At 37.7% G+C, this 21,361-nt stretch overlaps 1 protein-coding gene across 11 annotated transcripts in view; it reads right to left on the bottom strand.

Moving 5' to 3' along the window:
- PAM (peptidylglycine alpha-amidating monooxygenase) overlaps positions 1-21,361 on the bottom strand; it is a 282,875-nt gene that overhangs the window by 143,323 nt on the left and 118,191 nt on the right. For all 11 annotated transcript variants that reach the window (XM_044917061.1, XM_021701584.1, XM_021701592.1 and 8 more), the window contains exons 2-3: positions 9,637-10,097; positions 8,559-8,679 (exon numbers count right to left, since the gene is read on the bottom strand). In XM_044917061.1, the coding sequence (XP_044772996.1) occupies positions 8,559-8,679; positions 9,637-9,725 (210 nt within the window). In that variant the 5' untranslated portion in view covers positions 9,726-10,097. The remainder of the gene's footprint in view (positions 1-8,558; positions 8,680-9,636; positions 10,098-21,361) is intronic.

Below are 21,361 nucleotides of genomic sequence, written 5' to 3'. Positions count from 1 at the left end.
AGTACTCAATAAATATATTTCCTACTTTAAAAAATTTATTAGAAAAAAACAAAACAAAAAGAACTCTAAATCTTTTTTTTGGGGCTTCTCTTTTTATTTTTTTTATTATGTTCAGTTAGCCAGCATATAGTACATCATAAGTTTTTGTTGTAGGGTTCGATTCATTAGTTTTGTATTATACCCAGTGCTCGGGGCACCTGGGTGGCTCAGTTGGTTAAGCAACTGCCTTCGGCTCGGGTCATGATCCTGGAGTCCCGGGATCGAGTCCCGCATCGGGCTCCCTGCTCGGCGAGGAGCCTGCTTCTCCCTCTGACCCTCCCCCCTCTCATGTACTCTCTCTCATTCTTGCTCTCTCAAATAAATAAATAAATCTTTAAAAAAAAAAAATACCCAGTGCTCAACCCAACACATGCCCTCCTTAATACCCATAAGAACTCTAAATCTTACTGAGAAAATAGGTGATCATAAGGGAGTCTCTTGGACTGTAATTACTTTTTATTTTATTTTATTTATTTTAATTCAATTAATTAACATATAGTGTATTATTAGTTTCAGAGGTAGAGTTCAGTGATTCATCAGTTGCATATAACACCCAGGGCTCATTCCATCAAGTGCCCACCTTAATGCCCATCACCAGTTACCTCATCCCCCCGTAGTTACTTTTTAAAATATTTTCTTCAAGTATCATGTTGATATAAAAATATCAAAAATAATCAAAAATAAAAAGTCCCCTTCCTGTTTCTCATTTTCAATAAAGAAAGAAAAAAAAATGGTTGATGTGTATTTGCACCTCTGAACCCAGATTTGTGACCCAGATTAATGTTTTGATTATTCTCACAGAGGAAAACACTATTAATAGCTCAATCATATCTTCCCTAAGCGGACATTACATATGCTTTAGTAAAAGTACAGAGGAAGTGTCATGATTTAAACATAAACAATTAGCAATGAACTACATGTGACTTTAATTTGCAGTTTACAAGATCCATTTAATGTTTCTGTATTCTGTTTAATTCACATAATTGAGCCTTGCTGATGAATCGAGGGTTGAATTATACAAACAAATACAACCAGGGAATGTGACATGTAGCATCTTAAACGACACCAATCCCGAACTTTCAAAAAAGCAAGTGGGAAAAACAATTTAATGTGAGGGAACTAAGTAAACAAAACAAGGGTCTGGTGACTGTTCTTTCTAATAATCACTGAATTTCTCTGCTATTGGTTTCTGCATAATGGAGAATGGATAATATTACTTCCTTGGTTTGAAGAAGGGGAAGGGTATAGCATTTTAATCTCTTTTGTTGCTCTTTCTCTAAATCTTGGAATTTTATATACATTGCCTAAGTCTTTCTGAATAAAAAAACAAAAACTAGTCCAGAACTAGGATATTTTTCAATTTTCCTCCTTCAGTAGCAAGAACACCATGCTCCTTTAATTTTGTGTGTGTGTGTGTGTGTGTGTGTGGAAGGGAGAAAAAACTAAAAAACTAAGAACTAAGAAACACTAAAAGCCATGACTCATGTTCCATTTTAAGACAATGATTTCATGCAATCAACCTTTACCCATGATCTATTTTTTCTAGCAACAGAAATGCGTTGGTACTGGATCGGCTACTGGAGCCCCTACCTGTCTTTCACACTCATGGTCTCACAATTCTTCTTAACATTTTCTAGGCAGCAATTCTCAATCAAATGGACTTGCCTCAAAAAGCAAACCCATTTGCCATGTTTGTCCTATTGTACAGACTGAATTAGAAGAGGATGAGGATGAAGCAGTAGACAGGTCAGAGGACTAGAGAAGGTAGGATAGGACATGGCCACTGACCACATACAGGGGATCAGGGAACTTATGGGGGTTCCAGATACACAAACTCTAGAGTCAGGTAGAGATCTACTCTGGGCATTTCCCAGCAATCACCCAGCTGCCTTGGGAAGAGCTCGAATCCATTCTCCCCAACGAATATAGCAGACAACCTACCGATGGTGTCCAGAAGCTGCTAGTGCCCACAGATTAATTTTCTCCCCTTACACAATAGGGCTTAATCTGAAAGTCAAACTAGTCTTGCAGTGGGATATGGGGTATCTCCCTTCCTTTTACTTTCATGCTCAAAGAAACCTCACAATTTTTATTTTTAAAAAATGCAAATACTATTACATACTAATAACTAGAGAGAAGGAGACAAGCAAATCACAACCCCCAAAGAACTAAAAACCATTCCAGTAAAGCCCCATTTGCAGAGGAGGTGTCCTTGATAATTCTGTCCTGAATTTTAAGCACTGGTTCGGATTCCTTTTCTTTTTTACCCCATAATGATTAAATTAAAAATATATAGATTTAACATATTATAATATCCCCCAAATTAGCCATAAGCTACATTTTGTACAACTAACTACATGAAAAAATCTGATTTAGTAAGCATTTTGAACTTAAGAAAATTAAGGCAGCACAGCAACTCTGCATTTACCTTGCATAGTATCTCTGATAAATAGATATCCTAAGCAAATGCTGCTTGTAAGTGAAGTTATGATAGCAACCTGATCTTTTAAACAGGTGCAGTAAGAAAAGCATGTGAAAGCTGGGTTCTTCTTCCATGTTTCTATGCATAGAGTGAAAGCAAGGGGGATCTCTTCCTTTTTATGTCAGAGAATGAAGAGTTAAAATATATTAGTAAACATTTTCTAATGGTTGTTCAATATTTTGAGAAAAAAAGCAAAGAGAAACACTGTGGGAAGCTTTTGAGAAAAAATCATAGGAGTACTTTGTTCATCCTGGTTATAGTTCAATGCTACCTTCTTTCCAGGTTATTGTAAAATAAATGATAACTTAAGACTCTAATTTAAGGTTTTCAACTTGCTGTTCAGAGATATCTGATATGATCTTTAAACTCAGAATTGTTCCATTTCCTGGTGTTCCTGGCGATAGACATTTGTATTCAGGAACACAGGGGAAGGCAGCTTTCTGATTTCAAAGCATAACCTGTGACTCTTCAAAAGACAACTACAGAATGAGACAAGAATCTGCAAGAGGTTCAAAAAGGAAAAGGTGCATTCCTTTACAGTTCTCAAAATGCTCCCAAAATAAGGGAGGAAAGTGACCACATTAATGACAGCCTAACATATCCTAATGGAAAGACATTCCACTATTACATGACTTAAAGTTATCAGGCTCAACGAAAATATTTAATTCTATAAAACTGTATCTTTTACAAATTAGTTTACATTAGTAAGTCCTTAAACCAAGACTGCAGAGGACCCAAGGGATACAAATAACAAATAAAGTGCTATATAAACCTAGGATTTGGAAAGACTTATGTTAGGTAAGAGTTATTATTATTTTTTTTTTTAAGATTTTATTTATTTATTTGACAGAGAAAGAGATAATGAGAGCAGGAACACAAGCAGGAGGAGTGGGAGAGGGAGAAGCAGACTTCCCGCTGAGCAGGGAGCCTGATGTGGGGTTCGATTCCAGGACCCTGGGATCATGACCTGAGCCAAAGGCAGACACCTAACGACTGAGCCACCCAGGCACCCCAAGAGTGATTTTTTTTTTTTTTTTAGTAAGTAAGGCCAATGTACAAAGTTCCTAGCAAAGTGAAGAAATCCAGGCTAATTTCAAACTAATCTTAAAAAAAAAAAATTAAGGCTTCATACTGATGAAAAGGCTTTTGATACCTTCTTTCCTAAGCAGTATGAAAGATATATATGAAAGATATATAAGAACTCTGAGAAAAGCATATCCATTCTCAATGTTCCTTCATTTTCTGATGATGAGGGCCATTTTTAATAGAAATTACTAAGGAATGAGCACACGGCAAGACTGAGTTCCCCGCTTACTTTCTCCAGGTTTCTCTCACCCAGGTTCGTACTTTCTCTTTTTCTTCATTTGGCTCACTTTCCTCTCTTTCAAAATTATTACAATGTCTCACCTTCTCTAGCAAGTTACTTCTGAAAGCATAAAGGCTGGCAATTTCTTTCTCCTCTTAAGACTCATTCACATTCCCTTCCACACACAAAATAACAATAACGATTCGAACTCGCATTTTATGAGAATTTATCACGTGCAGGGCAACTGAACGTGTCACTGGGATAACCTTGCTCAGTCCTCAAAACAGTCCCGGGTAGGTAAAATTATTATTCTGTCCACAGATGAAGGAGCGGGCCTAGCTGGTTAAAAACCATAAATGAGTCGGCATTGCAGGAGCTAAAAAAAGAAGGCTCTCAACCTGGCCCTGAAGCCCATATGACCCACTAGATCTGGCTTAGACTTAGACAATGGACTTTAGTAAAATCATCGTAATTATGTCTCATTTATTTTATTTTAAAATCAAATGTCCATGGGACAGTTAACACACCAAATCGATGGTAGCACCTTACTAGGACCAGGAACTGGCAGTTTATCGAATTGCTTTGTTTGCTGATACGAACTGGTGACAGCAAAACGCCACAGGGCCTTTGGTGAAAAGGGGAGTCAAATGAAGAAGACAAAGTGCTAAGAGAAGAGCCTCAAGATGCCACGACTCCTCGGCTTTGCGGGATTTGAAGCCCTGTGCCATCAGATGCCAGATCTTGCTTACTTTACCTCTACTATAGGCTGCTTAGCTGCTGACTCTTCTCCCTAGCTTCCCAAAGGCTGAGAAAACACTAATGAAGGAGAAATTTATGAAGGAGGACAGAAATAAAATCTCAAGTCACAGAAGAGAGTGAGCTTACGTTGAATATAAAATTGATATTGCAGTAGATAATTCAACTACCTTCCCCAGACTCTCCAGCGCTGGTTTCACGAGAGCAATTTTTAAAGGCTGCTATGAAGTCTATGATATGGCAGAACGGACAGCAACTCAGAGGCCTGACATGACTGGATATTCTTTGGTCAGATACTAATTTAGACCTGTACTCCACCAGCAAAATTAGTTACTTGAACTGTGTCTGTATTATAGCTAAGTTCTCCCCACCTCTGTTCTGCATCTGCTTGTTTCTCTATTCAGGCCTACCCAACAATCTCAAGTTTCCCAAGGAGAGGACTCAGAGCAGATTCACTGATGTATCTTGTTATCGCCAAAACTTAAGATGTGTATTATAAAAAAAATTGTTGAGCGAATATATCTCTTTAACCAACGTAGTCTGCCTCAATTACCAGCTCAGTTCCTTCCTTCTTTAAATTTTGTTGCTCTTCGGGGCACCTAGGTGGCTCATTCGGTTAAGCGTTTTCCTTTGGCTCCGGTCATGATTTCAGGGTCCTGGCATTGAGCCTGGCATAGGGCTCCCTGCTCAGCGGGAAGTCTGCTCTGTCCCTGTCCCTCTGCCACTTCCCCTGCTTGTGCTCTCTCTCTCAAATAAATAAATAAGATCTTTAAAATAAATAAATAAGTTAAATAAATAAATAAATAAATTTTGTTGCTCTTCTTGATCTTCCGCTATTAAAAAAAAAAAAATGATTTTAACTCCTTAATGCCTTTCCTTGCTTTTAAATGTTTCCTTACTCCTTGTTTTCTTATAAGATTTTTCAAAATTCATTATTTATTTATTTATTTTTAAAGGCCCATTAATTCATTTGAGAGAGAGTGTGTGTGTGAGTGAGGGGAGGGGCAGAGGGAGAAGAGGAAGCAGACTCCCCGCTGAGCAGGGAGCCCCCCATGATGCTCCATCTCAGGACCCTGAGATCATGACCTGAGATGAAATCAAGAGTTGGATGCTCAACTGACTGAGCCACCCAGGTACCCCTTTTTAAGATTTTTTAAATGTTCTGTTCTTCAGATTGTACTTATTCTTTCTTTTGCCCTTTATTTTTGTCCTTGATCATTCTATTCTCTTATTTTGGGGGAGGGAGGGTTGGAGGAGAACCAACTCTTTTTCTTTCCTTCTATCTTTTATTTCTTTCCTCTAATATGTTTCATTTTTCTTTTCTAGCCTTGTAATCTCTGTTCCTCTCAAGGATCTATGTTAAATTTAGTTTAATCTGCATTTTGCGAAAAGAATACTTTCTTTACCAAAGTCCTCACACTACCACAGCTCTGTGTCTTCCTCACCAAGAACCCCAAGTTCAGGAGGGAAATGGGTTTCTGTGTCCATATCTTTCTGGCTATCCTTAGTAGGGAGTGTAACTATCATTTCTCATGAAGGTTTACGAGGTATAGGTTGGCCAGATCAAATCAGTAAATACTCGTGGCATTTACGTGATGGGGGAAAGTGGAAGAAACATTTAACAACCAGTTCTGAGCTGACAAGACACAACAACAGAATCACTTACCCAGTTAGGGAGTTTTAGTCACAAGTCAGAGAAAACCCAAATCAATCCGGTTGAAACAAAAAGCCTAACATAACTGAAAACTCCCTAAATAGCCACGAACATTCATTCTTCCAGGGTCTCTGCACTGCCTTCTATGCTATTAGTTTGATCGTAAGCATGGCTGCCCTCATGAACGCAGCAGACCTGAGGACTATGTGCCTTGTGCTCACATGCAACACGAAAACACATTCCCAGCGAAAGACCTAAGATTTAATTGAACTGGTCCAGGTCACACACCTTCTGAACCAATTAGTGTGGAAGGGGAGGGGGAGGGCAGTGATTTCCTAATCCTCATCCATGTGTTCCACTTCTAGATCCTGGCTAGAAAGCTCATGGAAACCACATGGTTTAAAGAGAAGGAGCAATGAGGAACTGTCTGTTGGGAAGGCGACCAGCGAGTGTCCACTGCATGAGGCAAAACTGCATGCGGATGGGGGAAAAGAACAAGCGGTAACTTCCTATATGGTCTTTTTGCCATGGAGTTATTTTGATAATTATAAAATTATAAAAAAGAGTAAACACATTTTATTTTATGACATTTGAGCTTCTCTACATTTTTTTTTTATAATCAATTCTTCTAGGAACTCTTTCTGAGAATATTGACCCCAACACAGTTACCTATTATTATTGCTGTTAAATTAAATACTACTGTAAAATAACGAGAAGAAAAAAATAACAGATTAATAATGAACCCTGACAAATGACTATTTGAGAAAATATTAATATTCCTGTGGGAAAAGAGTGCTTAAAGACCAATTAGCTGATTTTTTAAAAAAGGTATTATAAAGTCAGTTTTAATATAAAGCAAATAAAGGTGAAAAAAAATCACTTTTAAAAAGTGAGAAGAAGGGGCGCCTGGGTGGCTCAGTCGTTAAGCACCTGCCTTCAGCTCGGATCATGATCCCAGGGTCCTGGGATCGAGCCCTGCATTGGGCTCCCTGCTCGGCGGGGAAGCCTGCCTCCCCCTCTCCCACTCTCCCTACTTACGTTCCCTCTCTTGCTGTGTCTCTCTGTCAAATAAATAAAATCTTTAAAAAAAAGTGAGAAGAAGCACACTTCACAAGTGAGCAACTGTCACTGGTCTCTCCTATTCCCAATCTCATTACACCTCTTCTGACTAAATACTAAATCAAGAGCTTATGGAATTAAAGGCCAGGACACTAACAACTGAATATACAGACAAGTCATCTGCCTGGTCATTTGGGAATGGGCAGGGGACGGCGGTGAGGGTCATTTTGACAATAGTAAAGTAGATACCTAGATCAGACACAGGTTTTCACATAAATGAATGTCGATTTTAGTCCCCTCCAAAAAGGACCATGTGTATTTTCCTAGAGCATCTGAATGTCAATTTCAAAAGAACTCTCCCCAGTAAGTAGAATACTTTTCTCAATACTTAAAAAAAAAAGAAAAGAAAAGAAAATAGAATGCTATCTGCAACAATGAGTCATCAGCCACTGCAGCTCTACAACACCCCGGTCTTGCCCTGTCTCTGCAGCCCTTCAGAAGGAGAAGACTATCTTTTAATGACACACATAAATCCCTGCAGTGCCTGGCTGCAAAGCATAATTAATTCTGGCCTTTTTGTGCTTAATGAAACACCTTGCACACATGACAGCAGTGAGTTTGAGCATCTTCTAATATAGGGAAAGCCCTAGCAATAACCTAGTTCTACTCAAAATGCTCTGGAGGTCACATTTGTATGAGCTCTGCCATTATTTCCTCAAGATATATCTCTTATAAGAAGCAAATCACACCAAAGAAAACTCATAATCAACCACCTGCATGAACAGTTTTCTTAAGTTTTAAAAGTGTGCAATGTTTTGCAAATTCTTGGCAGTACACACATGCTTTTATTTCTCAATTTGTGGCTGCAATAGAAGGGTATTTAAAAAAGTAATTTCTCAGATGCAGCTGTTCAATATCATTTCCCTTTATTAGAATAATTTTTCATATTTTAATACATACTTACATGCTGCAATACAGAGGCTATTAGTCCACTGAGAATTTTAAAACATAAATTTCCAAGGTTCCATTTCAAAACACAAATAACAATATGCTCTGAGCAAATTTTTAAAAAAGAAATTTAACTGAAAGATTTACTTTGAAAGATTTACTCTTCTTTATAATATTCAATTATTCTGGCCCTACCCGAGAAGTCCTGAAAGCAAATGCCTACTTTCAAAGAAGTTACTACTGCTATGAATTCCTTGCTTCAATTACAGATAATATACAGAACAAGGAATCATGAAATCTAGAATTTCTCTCACCTGTTTAGGTGTAACTCCAGGCATGTGAATATCCAATGCAAAATCTGATGAATCAATAGGAATTACTGGTCTGGTGGTACCAAGACATTCATTGGAAAATGATCTGGCACTTTCTTTAAACCTTAAAAAAGAAGAGCATTTCAATATCCTTGAACATAATGGAATCTTAACTCAACATGAGAAGGAAAAAAAGAAAAAAAGAATTCTAAGATCTTAAGATAAAAGATTATTGATTTAGATCCAAAGACAACTCTAAAAGATATAATGACTAAATAATGTTCTAAAACATCAGAACTGCATTTAATAGTCTAGGAGCAACATATGCCCAACTTGGAAACAAAATATCATCAAAGCAAGTAAGCAGGCTACATTTAAAACTCCATTCAATAAAAGCTTGTCATAATATATACTTATTCTATTTAGTGAAAATACAATATTAATAAATGAGAAATTAACATAGGCATGCCAGTTTTCTAACAGCATAAACATTAACTATAACCCAGTAAAATTTTTGTAACTATTTTGTGAGTGTCCAGTATCACTAGCCAGAAACAAAACACCAACAATAATATTGTTAGTAGGCAGAGCTGTTTGAGGGGGGGGGAAAGACTGCTATGTGAATTACAAATGTACAAGTGCATGAATATTTAATATGGTAATTATGAGGAGTGTATATACAGCTTGGTGTTTTCTCCTGAGCTATTACAGTCCATGATCTGCTTCTCCCCACCACTTATCTATCTTGATACTTTATTCTTTGAGCTGTTTTAAAAAAGAAGGCGTTCAAGTCTAAAGGACTCTACTATGTATCTCCCCAAGAGGCAGTGATTAGTATTGGAAATCACAACTTCTAATTGGAGTTTTGAAAGCCAATGCAGCTTGACTACAGTACAGTGGGCTTTTTCTGTAAGGAGGACTTCACAACAAGTTACTGTGCTAAAATCCCAAGTCCTTTCAGCAGAGTAAATCAATATTGCATATTTCTACAACACTCTGGTTCGTAAAAGTGGTTACATTTTCAACAGCATGCACAGGAGCTACCCAAACATTCCGCCTGCTTTAAAAAATAAACACGCACCTCTTAAAGACAGAAAGTGGGCTTCTGAAACCCAAACAGCTGCTTGGAAAAACAAGGAGGAGAACTAGCAGGCTCGGAACGCCAGCCATGTCCTCGCCGCTCCGGCCCCGCTGGGAGAGGACCCGGCAGCGCAGAGCTGGGCTGGGGCCGGCGGTCTGGCAGCGGCGCCGCCAGCAGCCGCTACTTCATGGCCCGGGCGCGGCGGGCGTCCTGCGGCGGCCACACACCATCTGCCTGAGAAAGCGGCGAGCTGGACGACGCGAGGTGTCTGGATCACCAGCCGCAGGCAGAAACCCGTGCGAAGGCGGTACTTCTGTCCAGTTCGCAAGCGGAAGCTTTCCGCCCTCCAGAGCTCCTTTCTGCCCTGGTGCTGGGGCTAGACGCGCGGGGTCCTTATCACTCAGGAAGGACAGGGACTGTGAGGGCTATCACACAAACCCGCGTCAGTCATCATTCGGAACCTGCAAAAATAGAAGCAGATAATGGATGACTAACACATTACAGCATTTGTCCTCAGCAAATCCCAGCTGAGATTCTTTAATACATTAGTAGTTTTCACAAGCTTGAGCCCAAGCCTGGGGAAAATGCTGGTCTGTTGGTCTCCCTCCCCTCATGACCAGCCCCCAAGATCTCACAGACCCTTATAGCCCCTGTTCTGCCTTTTGCTCTTTCTTTCTCCATCACACCCACTCTCTCCTTTTCCTTTCCTGATTCTTCCCTCCTTCTCCCTTTCATCCACCCCACTCTCTGGATTTCTTCTCCTTACTTCTATATCACTCCCTTTGGTCATCAAAAATGCACTTAATACCTCCGCTGAATGTAAACAAAGTTATTCACACAAATGACAAAGGTACAAGAAAAGGGAGAAAAAAAAAAAAAAACTAAGAGAGGCAGAGACAAAAAGCACTTGGATACAACAGTAATCAAATAGAAAAAGACTTTGAGAACAAAGGCTTGTTTATATCCGTGCATCAACAGTGCTACAGATTTAAGGAGAAAGATATCCCCTGTCAAGAAGGATCACCGAAGAAGTAATCTCTGAAGTTCTCAGGATAATTTTAAGGCAAATAAAGGAACTACAGTTAATATGATATATGAAATGAAAATGCCCATTTAAAAATCCTGTATCAGATACACAAAGTAATAATTTCTTACTTATAAGGCATGCCTCCCAAAAGATACTCTTTCCTGAATAAAGTTTGGAGATTTACAATGCAATGCAATTAGAATGAGTAGGGAGAATCTCAGCTGCGGCCCAAATAAATTCTATCTACAAAGGGTATGATCAAGAACTTAATATACAACTGTATATGAGAAGCCATGCAGAACTCAAGATTTTAGAAAGAAGACTCAACTAGGCTAAATTTTGAAATATCCTTGTTTTGACTTCACTATTTTTCTGAACATACTTCAGACTATGTATCAAGTTTGTAACTTTTAGTTAGAAGGTACTATTTTAAGATGTATCATTCACAATATAAAAGTAGTTCCAAAGAAAAATGTCTTAAAGTTTTAATCACTAACTATAAACATGGTTTGGGAATCTCAAATCCATTAACCAGCTGAATAAAAGTAAAAACCAAAAATCAGCAAGATTATATACAAGTGCATCACAATAATACATTAGCCTCTAAATTATCTTTTGGAATTCACAAGATGTTGAAGCTAATCTAAAAAACAAAACAACAACAAAAAAAAACAAAGAAGCAAACAAAACAAAACAAAAGTATGAACTAACCTTAAATTTAATCAGAAAATTTCATGGTCAATGCTTTCTAGAAGAAAAATGCCTTAAATCACAAACAAATAAAACATGATTGAATATCCAACAGATCTAAGGGTGCTTAAGGCTCACCAGCACCCAAAGACCACAATTAATTTACATAAGCAATGACATTTTTAAAAGACTGATGATATTTGTTTGAACTTTCTCTTTGGCTTGCTGTTTGAACTTCCAGCAACAAAAACCTTCAGCTTTGTCTGAATTCTGTGGGTAAAGGAAAGAAGTCCTTCTGGGGGAAGAGAAACAATTGGCTTGAAGGCTCTATTATTGTCTTTGCAACAAAATATAATCCTGTCTAATGACAACATGTCACATACCCTGAAGTTCTTTTTTTTTAAAAATATATGTGAAGAAGGGATTATATTTTATTATTTCATGCAGAACAGGATTCAAGGACAGTCCTTCTTCCAGCTGGCAGGGAGATATGGTATTATACAAACACTTGAAACAAATTTAGTATTAAAATTCTCTAACAGGAACACATCCTTAAGCACTAGGCTTTGAAAAAATACTCCACTTATCTCTGATTAATTTTATTACCTTTGATGTCCCTAAAACACCCACTAAAAGAAAAGGACTGACGTTGTGGGTTAGAAGCAAAGTTGATATTTACAGCCATGAACTGAACAAAATGTCCTACAGAAATGAAAGCTAATTATGCTTCTTGGTTCTTGTAAACTATAGACATAATATAAATCACCATATGAAAAATATAATGGCTAACCATTTCACTTGTTGTTTTATAATTCTTGATAATTGTGGAATATACAATATTCAAATCTTAGTAGTCTTTATTTAGGATTTAAAAAATTCAAAATATATGTCCTTGAGATAAGCCATTCCCTTACCCAAAAAACTAATTTGTAATTTCATATTCTGTTCAGAATATTGTTGGGTTTTATAAAATGAATAAAACTGAAAGAGAATACAGTCTATTAAGGGAGATGAGGACTTAGCACAATTAATATAAGGTATATTTAGAATGTAGTGTTCCTATACTATACTATAGTACTATAAAAAGGATTCAAGGAATTTTGAAGAAGAAAAGATCATTTTAGCCTTCAAGAGGAGAGTAAGAAAAGGAGAAAGGTAAAGCAGTTGTCAGTGGAAGTAGGAGCTTGGAGGGTTGGGTTTCCTCTGTGGGAGATGGACATATTCCAGGTTCAGGGAAGGGTGGGAGCAGAGGAGCCCAAGTGGTAGGCAGAGCCCAAGTGGTGGGCAGACACAGATTTACTATTTTATTTCTAATTCAAAGCAAATATTCTGTTTCCACATCCATAAATTCTTAGCAAGAATGATGTAGAGTTTGTACCCGTACAGATGTTAATTTCAGAACAGTATAAGTACAGCCTAGTACAGAGGACCATAAAACTAACTTGGCTTTTATGAAGTATAAGCATTCCATTCCTTTCAATTTTCATTTGAGAAAAAAAAAAAAAAGGTAGTTGAAATTTGTAATTGATCAAAGAATCAAATAAATATATTGGCTATTCATTCATTAATTCATTTATTCAACAAGAGAGAACCAAGGTAGAATAGTGGCTGAGAGCTTGTAAACCAAAGCAAAACTGCCCGGACTCCTGGCTCCATCACTGAATAGCCTTGTGAAACTGGGCATGTACCTAGGCTCCCTTTGCCTCAATTTCCTCAAAAATAAAATGAATAATCCTACTACCTATCTCATACAGCTGTTACAAGAATTACATGAGTTCATAGCCTTAGAACAGTGCCAGACACATAATATATGTTCACTATTACTGTTCTTGCAACAAGTATTTATTGAGTGCCTGAGAGTTTATTAATGCTGGGAATGGTGATAATCAAGACAGATAAAGTTCTCAGTCTTATAGAGATTACTTCTAGTGGGGGAGAAAAACCAATGAAAATAACTCCGGAATTATAAATTTCATTTTCTTTTAGGAGATTTTATGTGGTTTCCTACAAATGACTTACAATTAAACTGATGAAAGGATGCATATCCATTCACACAGCAATTCAACTCTAGGGATTTATTCTTAGGCAAAAATTGAACAAAGGCACAAACATGTTTAAAATGATATTTACTGACATGGTATATAACAAAGAACTATTTGTTTACAATAGCAAAGAATGAATCAATTTAAATGCTCATCAATGGGAGATTGGCAAAAAAATTTTTTTGGATATAAAAACTTGAATACTATGCATCCCTTTAAAAAAGGACAAGATGGGTCTATTTTTATAGGCAAGGTCATATTCTATGACAATATTTTTTCTTCTTCCATAATTAAAAAATGTTTAAACAATCTCAAACTTATAGAAATGTTGCAAGTACAGTTACAAAGAAATTTTTTTTAAAGGTTTTATTTATTTATTTGAGAGGGAGAATGAGAGAGAGCATGGGGGTGGGGGGAGGGTCAGAGGGAGAAGCAAACTCTCTGCTGATCAGGGAGCCCGATGTGGGACTCGATCCTGGGACTCCAGTATCATGACCTGAGCCGAAGGCAGTCGCTTAACCAACTGAGCCACCCAGGCGCCCCAAGAATTTTTTTTTCTTTAACCATTTGAGAGTAAATTGCTGATGTGGTGCCTCATCACCCCTGAATACTTCAGTATGCATTTCTTAAAGTACATTCTACTACATGATCACAATACGGCCATGAAAATAAACATATTTGCACTAACACATTACTACCATCTAATCCTCAGTCTCCAAACTTTGCCAACTATCCCAACAGTATCCCTTATAGCAAATGAATCCAGTTCAGAATCAAGTGTTACATGTAAAGTTGTCATGTGCCTAGTCTCCTTCATTCCAAGAGAGTTTCTCAGTCTGTCTTTACCTTTTATGACCTTGACTCTATTAAGACTACAGGCCAGCTATTTTGCAGAATGCCTCTCAATTGGTATTTGTTTTCTGTTTCACAAGGACTAGATTCAAGTTGTGCATCTCTGACAGGAATATCAAGAAATTGATGCTGTGTTCTTCTCAATTTTCTGTATTAGTTGTCCATTGTCACATATCAAATCATCCCAAAACTTAGTAGTTGAAAACAACAAATATTACCTCAAATAGTTTCTATGCATAAGGACAAGAAGCAGGTTAGCTAGGTGATTTTCTCATGAGGTTGCAATCAAGACATTGGCAAGGGCTATAGTCATCTGAAGGCTTGACTGGGGCTGGAGGATCTGCTTGCAAAGTGGCTTACTCACATGGCTGGCAAGTTAGTGCTTGCTTTTGTCAGAAACAACCTCTCCTCACTATGTGGCCCTCTCTGTAAGGGCCCTTACAACATGGTAGCTGTCTTCCCCCAGAGTGAGCAAGGTCTTTTAGCATCTAGCATCCAAAGTCACATGTCATCATTTCTGTAATATGCTATGGTTTCACAGGTCGGCCCCACTAGTGTGGACAAAGACTACCCAAGGGCATGAATACCAAGAGGCAAAGATCATCTTCCCGGGAGCTGGCTACAACAGCATCTCATAAGATGGCATGCAATTTTGATTTGTCTCATTACTGATGATGTGAACTTTAATCATTTGATTAAGGTGGTGTCTTCCAGGCTTTTCCACTGTAAAGATATCATTTTTCCCTTTGTAATTAATTTTTTTTTTTGGTGGAAAAGTTATTTTTGACTTTGTAAATATTCTAATTCTTAGTAAACTTTAATTTTATTCAGTTATTTATTACATCATAATGGACTCATTGCTTCCTATTTTTTTCAATAGGTTTTATTTTATTTATTTATTTTTTTAAAGATTTTATTTATTTGAGAGAGAGAATGAGATAGAGAGAGAGCATGAGAGGGGGGAGGGTCAGAGGGAGCAACAGACTCCCTGCTGAGCAGGGAGCCCAACGTGGGACTCGATCCCGGGACTCCAGGATCATGACCTGAGCCGAAGGCAATCGCTTAACCAACTGAGCCACCCAGGCACCCATTCAATAGGTTTTAATCTGTTACTAACTCGATATATTTACACTATTTGATGCTCAGACTGTCTCAGTTGTGGCCCCTTTAAGCTAGCTTTTGTGTCCTTCTGACATATTTCATTATCCTTTTTTTCTTTTAAGATTTTATTTATTTATTTGACAGAGAGAGACAAAGCGAGAAAAGAACACAAGCAGGGGGAGTGAGAGAGGGAGAAGCAGGCTTCCCGCTGAGCAGGGCACCTGATGTGGGGCTCAATCCCAGGACCCTGGGATCATGACCTGAGCTGAAGACAGACACATAATGATTGAGCCACCCAGGCGCCCCCCCCATTATCCTTTTAGCACTTTCTTGCTTTTTTGCCCCTTCTCCCATCTGGGTTCAAAACCCCACACCCGGCCTTTCTCTTTGTGCTCTTCATCCCCCTTGGCCTTTGCTGACATCCTACAGTGAGCTGCCCACACACATGGATGCCCTCTTTACCGTGTTTGGGCTTTGACATCCCATGCCAGGCCACCAACCCACCACACTGATGCTCTCTTTACCCGAGGTGTGTTCCTTACCGTATGTCAGGCTGCCCTCCCTGAATGCCTACTTTGCTCTGCCCCACATAACAGCTTTAGGATTGAATTGTTCAGAGAGGGGGAAAAAAATCAAATTATAGAACAGTATACACATGTATTTATAAATCTGAAGAAATATAACTCAATTTTATTTCCAATGGTTTTCTATGGGGATAAGTGGGGGGAAAAGGCAAACTTTCACTTTCTATTGATATGCTTTTGCAGTCTTTTGACTTCTACAAGCTTATATTACTTTTTGTAACCAGAGAAATATAGATGTAGATACAGATGTAGATATGCACTTTAAAATATTTTATTGGATGTGAATCTATGTATTTCAATTTACAGGTTAATTTCTATCTGAGCTAGGTGATGTCTTGAAAAACAAATAACTCTCCTTCCTTGGCAAGAACTTTACGAACTACATTTTAATGGTGGTTTTATAGCTGTAATGCAGGGTTTCTCCAGGTCAGTACAAACAACACTTTGGGCCCAATACTTCTTTGTTGTAAGACACTGGCCTGTGCGTTACAGGATGTTCAGCAGCATCTCTAGATTTGACCCACTAGATCCCAGTTGCACTCCCTTCAGCTATGACAACAAAAATGTCTCAGACATTGCCAAATGTCTTCTGCAAGGTAAAATCACCTTGGTTGAGAACCATTGTTGTAATATGGTTCATTAAGATGAAGCTTAATTTGTAAATCAAATGTCATGCAATTCCCTTCAAATACATATCAGATATAAATCGCCAGAAAAGTGTTTGCAGATATGAAACTTCTAAATAATGGGAAAATAACAATCAGAAAAGCAAGTAACATTTATCGATTTATATGCAGCTGTTGATTTTACACATATCTCACTGAATTCTTATTACTTTGAAGTACAGGCTATTATTCCCACTTAATAGATGATGGCTCTAAGCCTTAAAAAAATAACTTGCTCTGGTTACTCGGCAGTAGAGTAAGGATTCAAATCCTGGCTTGTACACTCCAGAATATATTTTCTCAACTCCCATTTTTCAACATAAAAAAAGATTCTCTCTGTTCACAGAGGATGTTTTCTTCAAGTACAAAAAGGCCACACCCTCTGAAGATCACTTTATTACAAAATGATAACCAACGTTTATTGAGGAACTATTACATGACAGGCACTGTGCTAACAATAAGCTCAACTGAATCCTCAGCTGATGCAACTGAAGTTCATACCATTATCATTCCCATTTTACAACGTGGAAACTGGACATAAAGAGAATTGGTAATTTGCCCAGGGTACATAGCTGGGATTTAATACAGGCAATCTGATGCCACACTCGAAGCCCTTAACTACTCAGCTATCAATGTAACCTAGTCTTTTTTTTTTTCCATTCACATATTAGGAAGCATTCATATTTCCTCTGCAAGCCTACTAACATTACTCATTTGCTAATTCAGAAAGAACAAATTGAAGATTTATGACTAAGGTCCAAATCTGGCCCAAAAGTAGGCTTTGTTTGGCTTGCACGAATTTTTCCCAACTGAATCTGAATTCTGAGAAAACATTTCAAAACGAAAAGATTTCACATAAAAAGTATCTTTTGAAGAATCGTAAAATCTGGCATCACTGGACCCACATTTCCATACGGCAACAATTAACTGAGCCAAGTAGTGTCTTCCTTTTAAGACAGGGCCGGCAATCTGAAGATTGCCATGCTCCCCACTGCTCCCTATTACTCCCAGATCCTGAGTGCAAGAGTAGTTGTTTTAACTGCCACCCAGCACCCAGGTACAGTTGTTTTCTGTGTATTCATTTGAGGTCTTTATTTTGCTTTGTTTTGTTTTTCATACCTGGCCAGCCTTGCTCATTATCATTTCTAGCTGTACCCTAAAACTATCTGTGTTTTGACCCCAGACCTACACCCTTTCTCTGTGTAAGAAGGTAAACTTCACCCTACATATAGCATAGAATTTGCCACAATTTGACATGCTAAGTTGCTTCTTTTCTTTTCTTTTCTTTCTTTTTAAGGTTCTCTTCATTACCAAGGCACACCAAATTGAGTGGCATTTTCTGCACGTGGATTTGTTTGGGATTCGTTATTTTAATATGTAGCCAATTTGAAGTATTTTTCCCTTGCAAGTCAAAATTGGCTGGCTAACTATAGAATATTTATGTTAACAAAATCTCAGGGGTACCATTCAGCATATGATTCTACTGGAATACCAACTTGCCAACAGGAACAAATTTTACTTTATTTTTTGGTTTCCGTGATCAGTACCAGATGCCCTTTAAACATGTTCATTAGTCATCAAATCCTCAGTCCTATAAATACTTCCATGGGGAAAGAAACAAGAGACGTTATTCTTAATTAAATTTTTCAGCTTTGACTAATACAAATGTTACTCCATAACACATGTATCTAAAATCAGTGCTGGCATGTTTTAATGTAAAATAAAACAGATTCCTGAGTTCCAGTCAGCACACATCTCTTGAGTTCTAAGGACTGCACTGCAAAGTTCTCAAGAAACCAGTGCCTTGCACAGCAGAGCAGTCCTGATGATGTCAGAGAAGTAGAAGGACTCCTTTGTATGTGATTCATTTGCCTAGCAGGTATCTGATTTATTTATGAGCTCAGAACATCACAGAGAATTTAGTTTCAGAAAAAGAGCACAAAGCACTTCTGCAGCTATCACCACTTTTTTCCTTGAAACATTCCCGTGGAGTGACGGGGAACAAGGTATCAGCCTTGTCCTGCAGAGTCCCTTAGCAAGGTGAAGAGCCCTCAGTGATGTCTATCCTAACACAGGGAGTGAGTCTGAAATGCGGGCCTAAACTTACAGGCTATCTCCACAAGATGCCACTTTGAAAATTAATAAACTCTCTACTTCCTCTTCAGTGAAGTTTTTGAGAAACTAGTTTGAAACTAATACCCAAGACCTGATTACATTTCAAGTGTATTTCAATAAAGTGTGGATCACTGAAAGGCACACTGATTTTGCTACTGAAAGGTGTTTTCCATTACTCTTGTATGGCTTCCTTTGTGTGTCCTTGCACTATTCTTTTCTTCTATTTTTAAGAGGAAGTTGGTATAGAATGGGGGTGGGAGGGGACCCCATTTAAGTGCAAATATTTAGTGCCTGGCATTGGGCTTGGAAGGATGTGGTTTGAAGGTTGGGATCTGCCTCTCCTTCTGTCTTGCAATTATCAACACATTTTTTTTTAACAAGATGTCCTCTTTTGTAGGGTTTTTTTCCCCTATTTGATTCCACATCCTTAGGCTTGGTTATTTCAAAAGCACTTTACTACATATTTTGTTAAATGCTTCCTGATGACTTCAGAGGCAGAAGCTATTATCTACACATGAAATCTGGCTCAGATCCAGAACATGCTAAAAATAAGTTTAAAAATAAGTATTTTTTTTCTTAATAAGTAAAAAATCTACAGGAAAATATCCAGATTCTCATTCAAAAATAACATTTAACACACTTAACTTCATCTTTTGCTTCTTGTGATACTCACACAGAAGCATTTTCTCCCATAGCAGAACCAAATTTTCAAATGATTCTCATGTTTGCCATTTCAAATGTTCAAATACTTCCAATAAAATGCCCACAAACATCCCCTTTCTATTACATAAGTTTGGCTATCCTTTTCTTCAAGTCTCTCAGCTCTATAATTACAGTACTGAAAAGTAGAATCTATAATCACATAATGCTATTATACAATTCAAAAGCTCATGTGATTTTTTCTTAAAGCTCATAAAACAATGCCAAAACATTTTCTCATTTATATAATTCTGCTCAATTGAGTTTACAGTAACCTAGAGGGATTCTACAAAATCTCCACTATACACTGCCCCCATTGGTCCATCTCAACTATATAATTTGAAAGCCACTAGCAATAGGAACACAGTTGCTTAAAAACATTTTAATGTTTTTTATTTTATGGCATAGAAGCTACAGTAACATTTAACTTAATCATAAGAAGTGCATTTGAAATTTTAAATATGCAATTCACCATTGAAAGAAAAGTATAATGTACTAAAGTAGCTTATACTCAGATTATTTTAATTTCTAATCTATAATAACAGTTTTCTTTGGTCAGTGTCCCCAAACTCCCAGTGAACTATCAATGAAGAGCTTCATAATTTTCTTCTGGCTGAAAAGGATCAAAGCATTCTTATGTTTGCCAGAACTCTTTGATAATGCTGCCCAAACAGGTGGTGAATTTATTTCATTGCTATTAAAGTGTTTCTTGATGTCTCGAGCTTAGAAAGAAGTGGTTTATTTTAACAAGATGCTTACAGACCAGCTTGCTCTTCCCCAATTTTTAATCTTCTTTACAAGGTTTCACATAGTGTTTTGCACTACGCCCTGGAACTGAAAATGAAAGCTAAAAAAGGATGAGGCCCATAATCCTCCCGGCCTCCTCCACTGGGTGAAGTCCTGGGGGTCCTACTCCAAGGAAGTGAGGCCTGACCACACCCAGTTGATTTTGTTTGCCTTCTCTCTCCATTGTGGACATTATATGCCCTAACCTTGAGTTACATCACACTTAAAAGTTGAGTTTTTAAGTCACAGAAAAATGTGAAATAACCCAATTGTGTTGGCCAATTTCAACCAAAATAAAGAGGCCCACAACAGTATCAGATGGAAAATTGGTTCCCATCTTTGAAGTAAGAAAAACCCTTTCTAAAATTGCCACATTTCATGGGCCCTTCCACAATCATAATGATACTTTTAATAATTAAAATAATATTTAACAATTACTGAGTGTTTGCTATATGCTAGACGGTGTTTTAAGTACTTCTCATGTATTATTTCACTTAATTTTCACAACACCCTTTGAACTAGAGTATTATCTCCATTTTACAGATGAGGAAATAGAGGCACAGAGAGGTTAAGGAATTTGCTTGACATTGACAGTGGCTGATTTCAGAGGTAGGAGCTATTAAACTCCAGGCTACACTTGATAGAGACTGTAAGCCTGGTATTTGTTTACTAAGAAAATATGTAAAGGCTAAGTAAACTATTACTGATTCAGTAATGCTTTTCAATTAATTTGTATTTTGCCTCCCATATAATTAAAACCAATAGTTCACATGAGACATGATATTTCCCATTGCACAACACCTGCTTCCCACCAGGGACTCCAGGCTCCACCTTGAATCTCCCTCCTCCAGTGGATTCTGAGTCAAAAGGTAGAAAACAACGGTGTTAATGGGGAGTAGAGACTTGCACTTGAAATCAGAAGTTGTGGTTCTAAGTCCCATTTTAGGGATTCATTTCACATTCCTGAACTTTGGTTTCTTCCTGTACCAATAAGGGGTAATTGATAAATGCACTACCAAATGGCTACCATAAGAAACAAAATAACCTGGGCAAATTCTGAAATGACTAAAGTGCCAGAGAGACATAAGTTCTTATTAGTGTTTCGGGTTCAGCTTTATCAATGGAGAAATTTAAAAATCTTTCTTTTATTTTTCTAATTTTTCC

The sequence above is a fragment of the Neomonachus schauinslandi genome, chromosome 7, assembly GCF_002201575.2.
Source record: "Neomonachus schauinslandi chromosome 7, ASM220157v2, whole genome shotgun sequence".
In the NCBI taxonomy this organism is placed as follows: Eukaryota; Metazoa; Chordata; class Mammalia; order Carnivora; family Phocidae; genus Neomonachus; species Neomonachus schauinslandi.
Note: the sequence above shows the minus strand (reverse complement) of the source record. Positions and strands in the feature narration are given on the sequence as shown.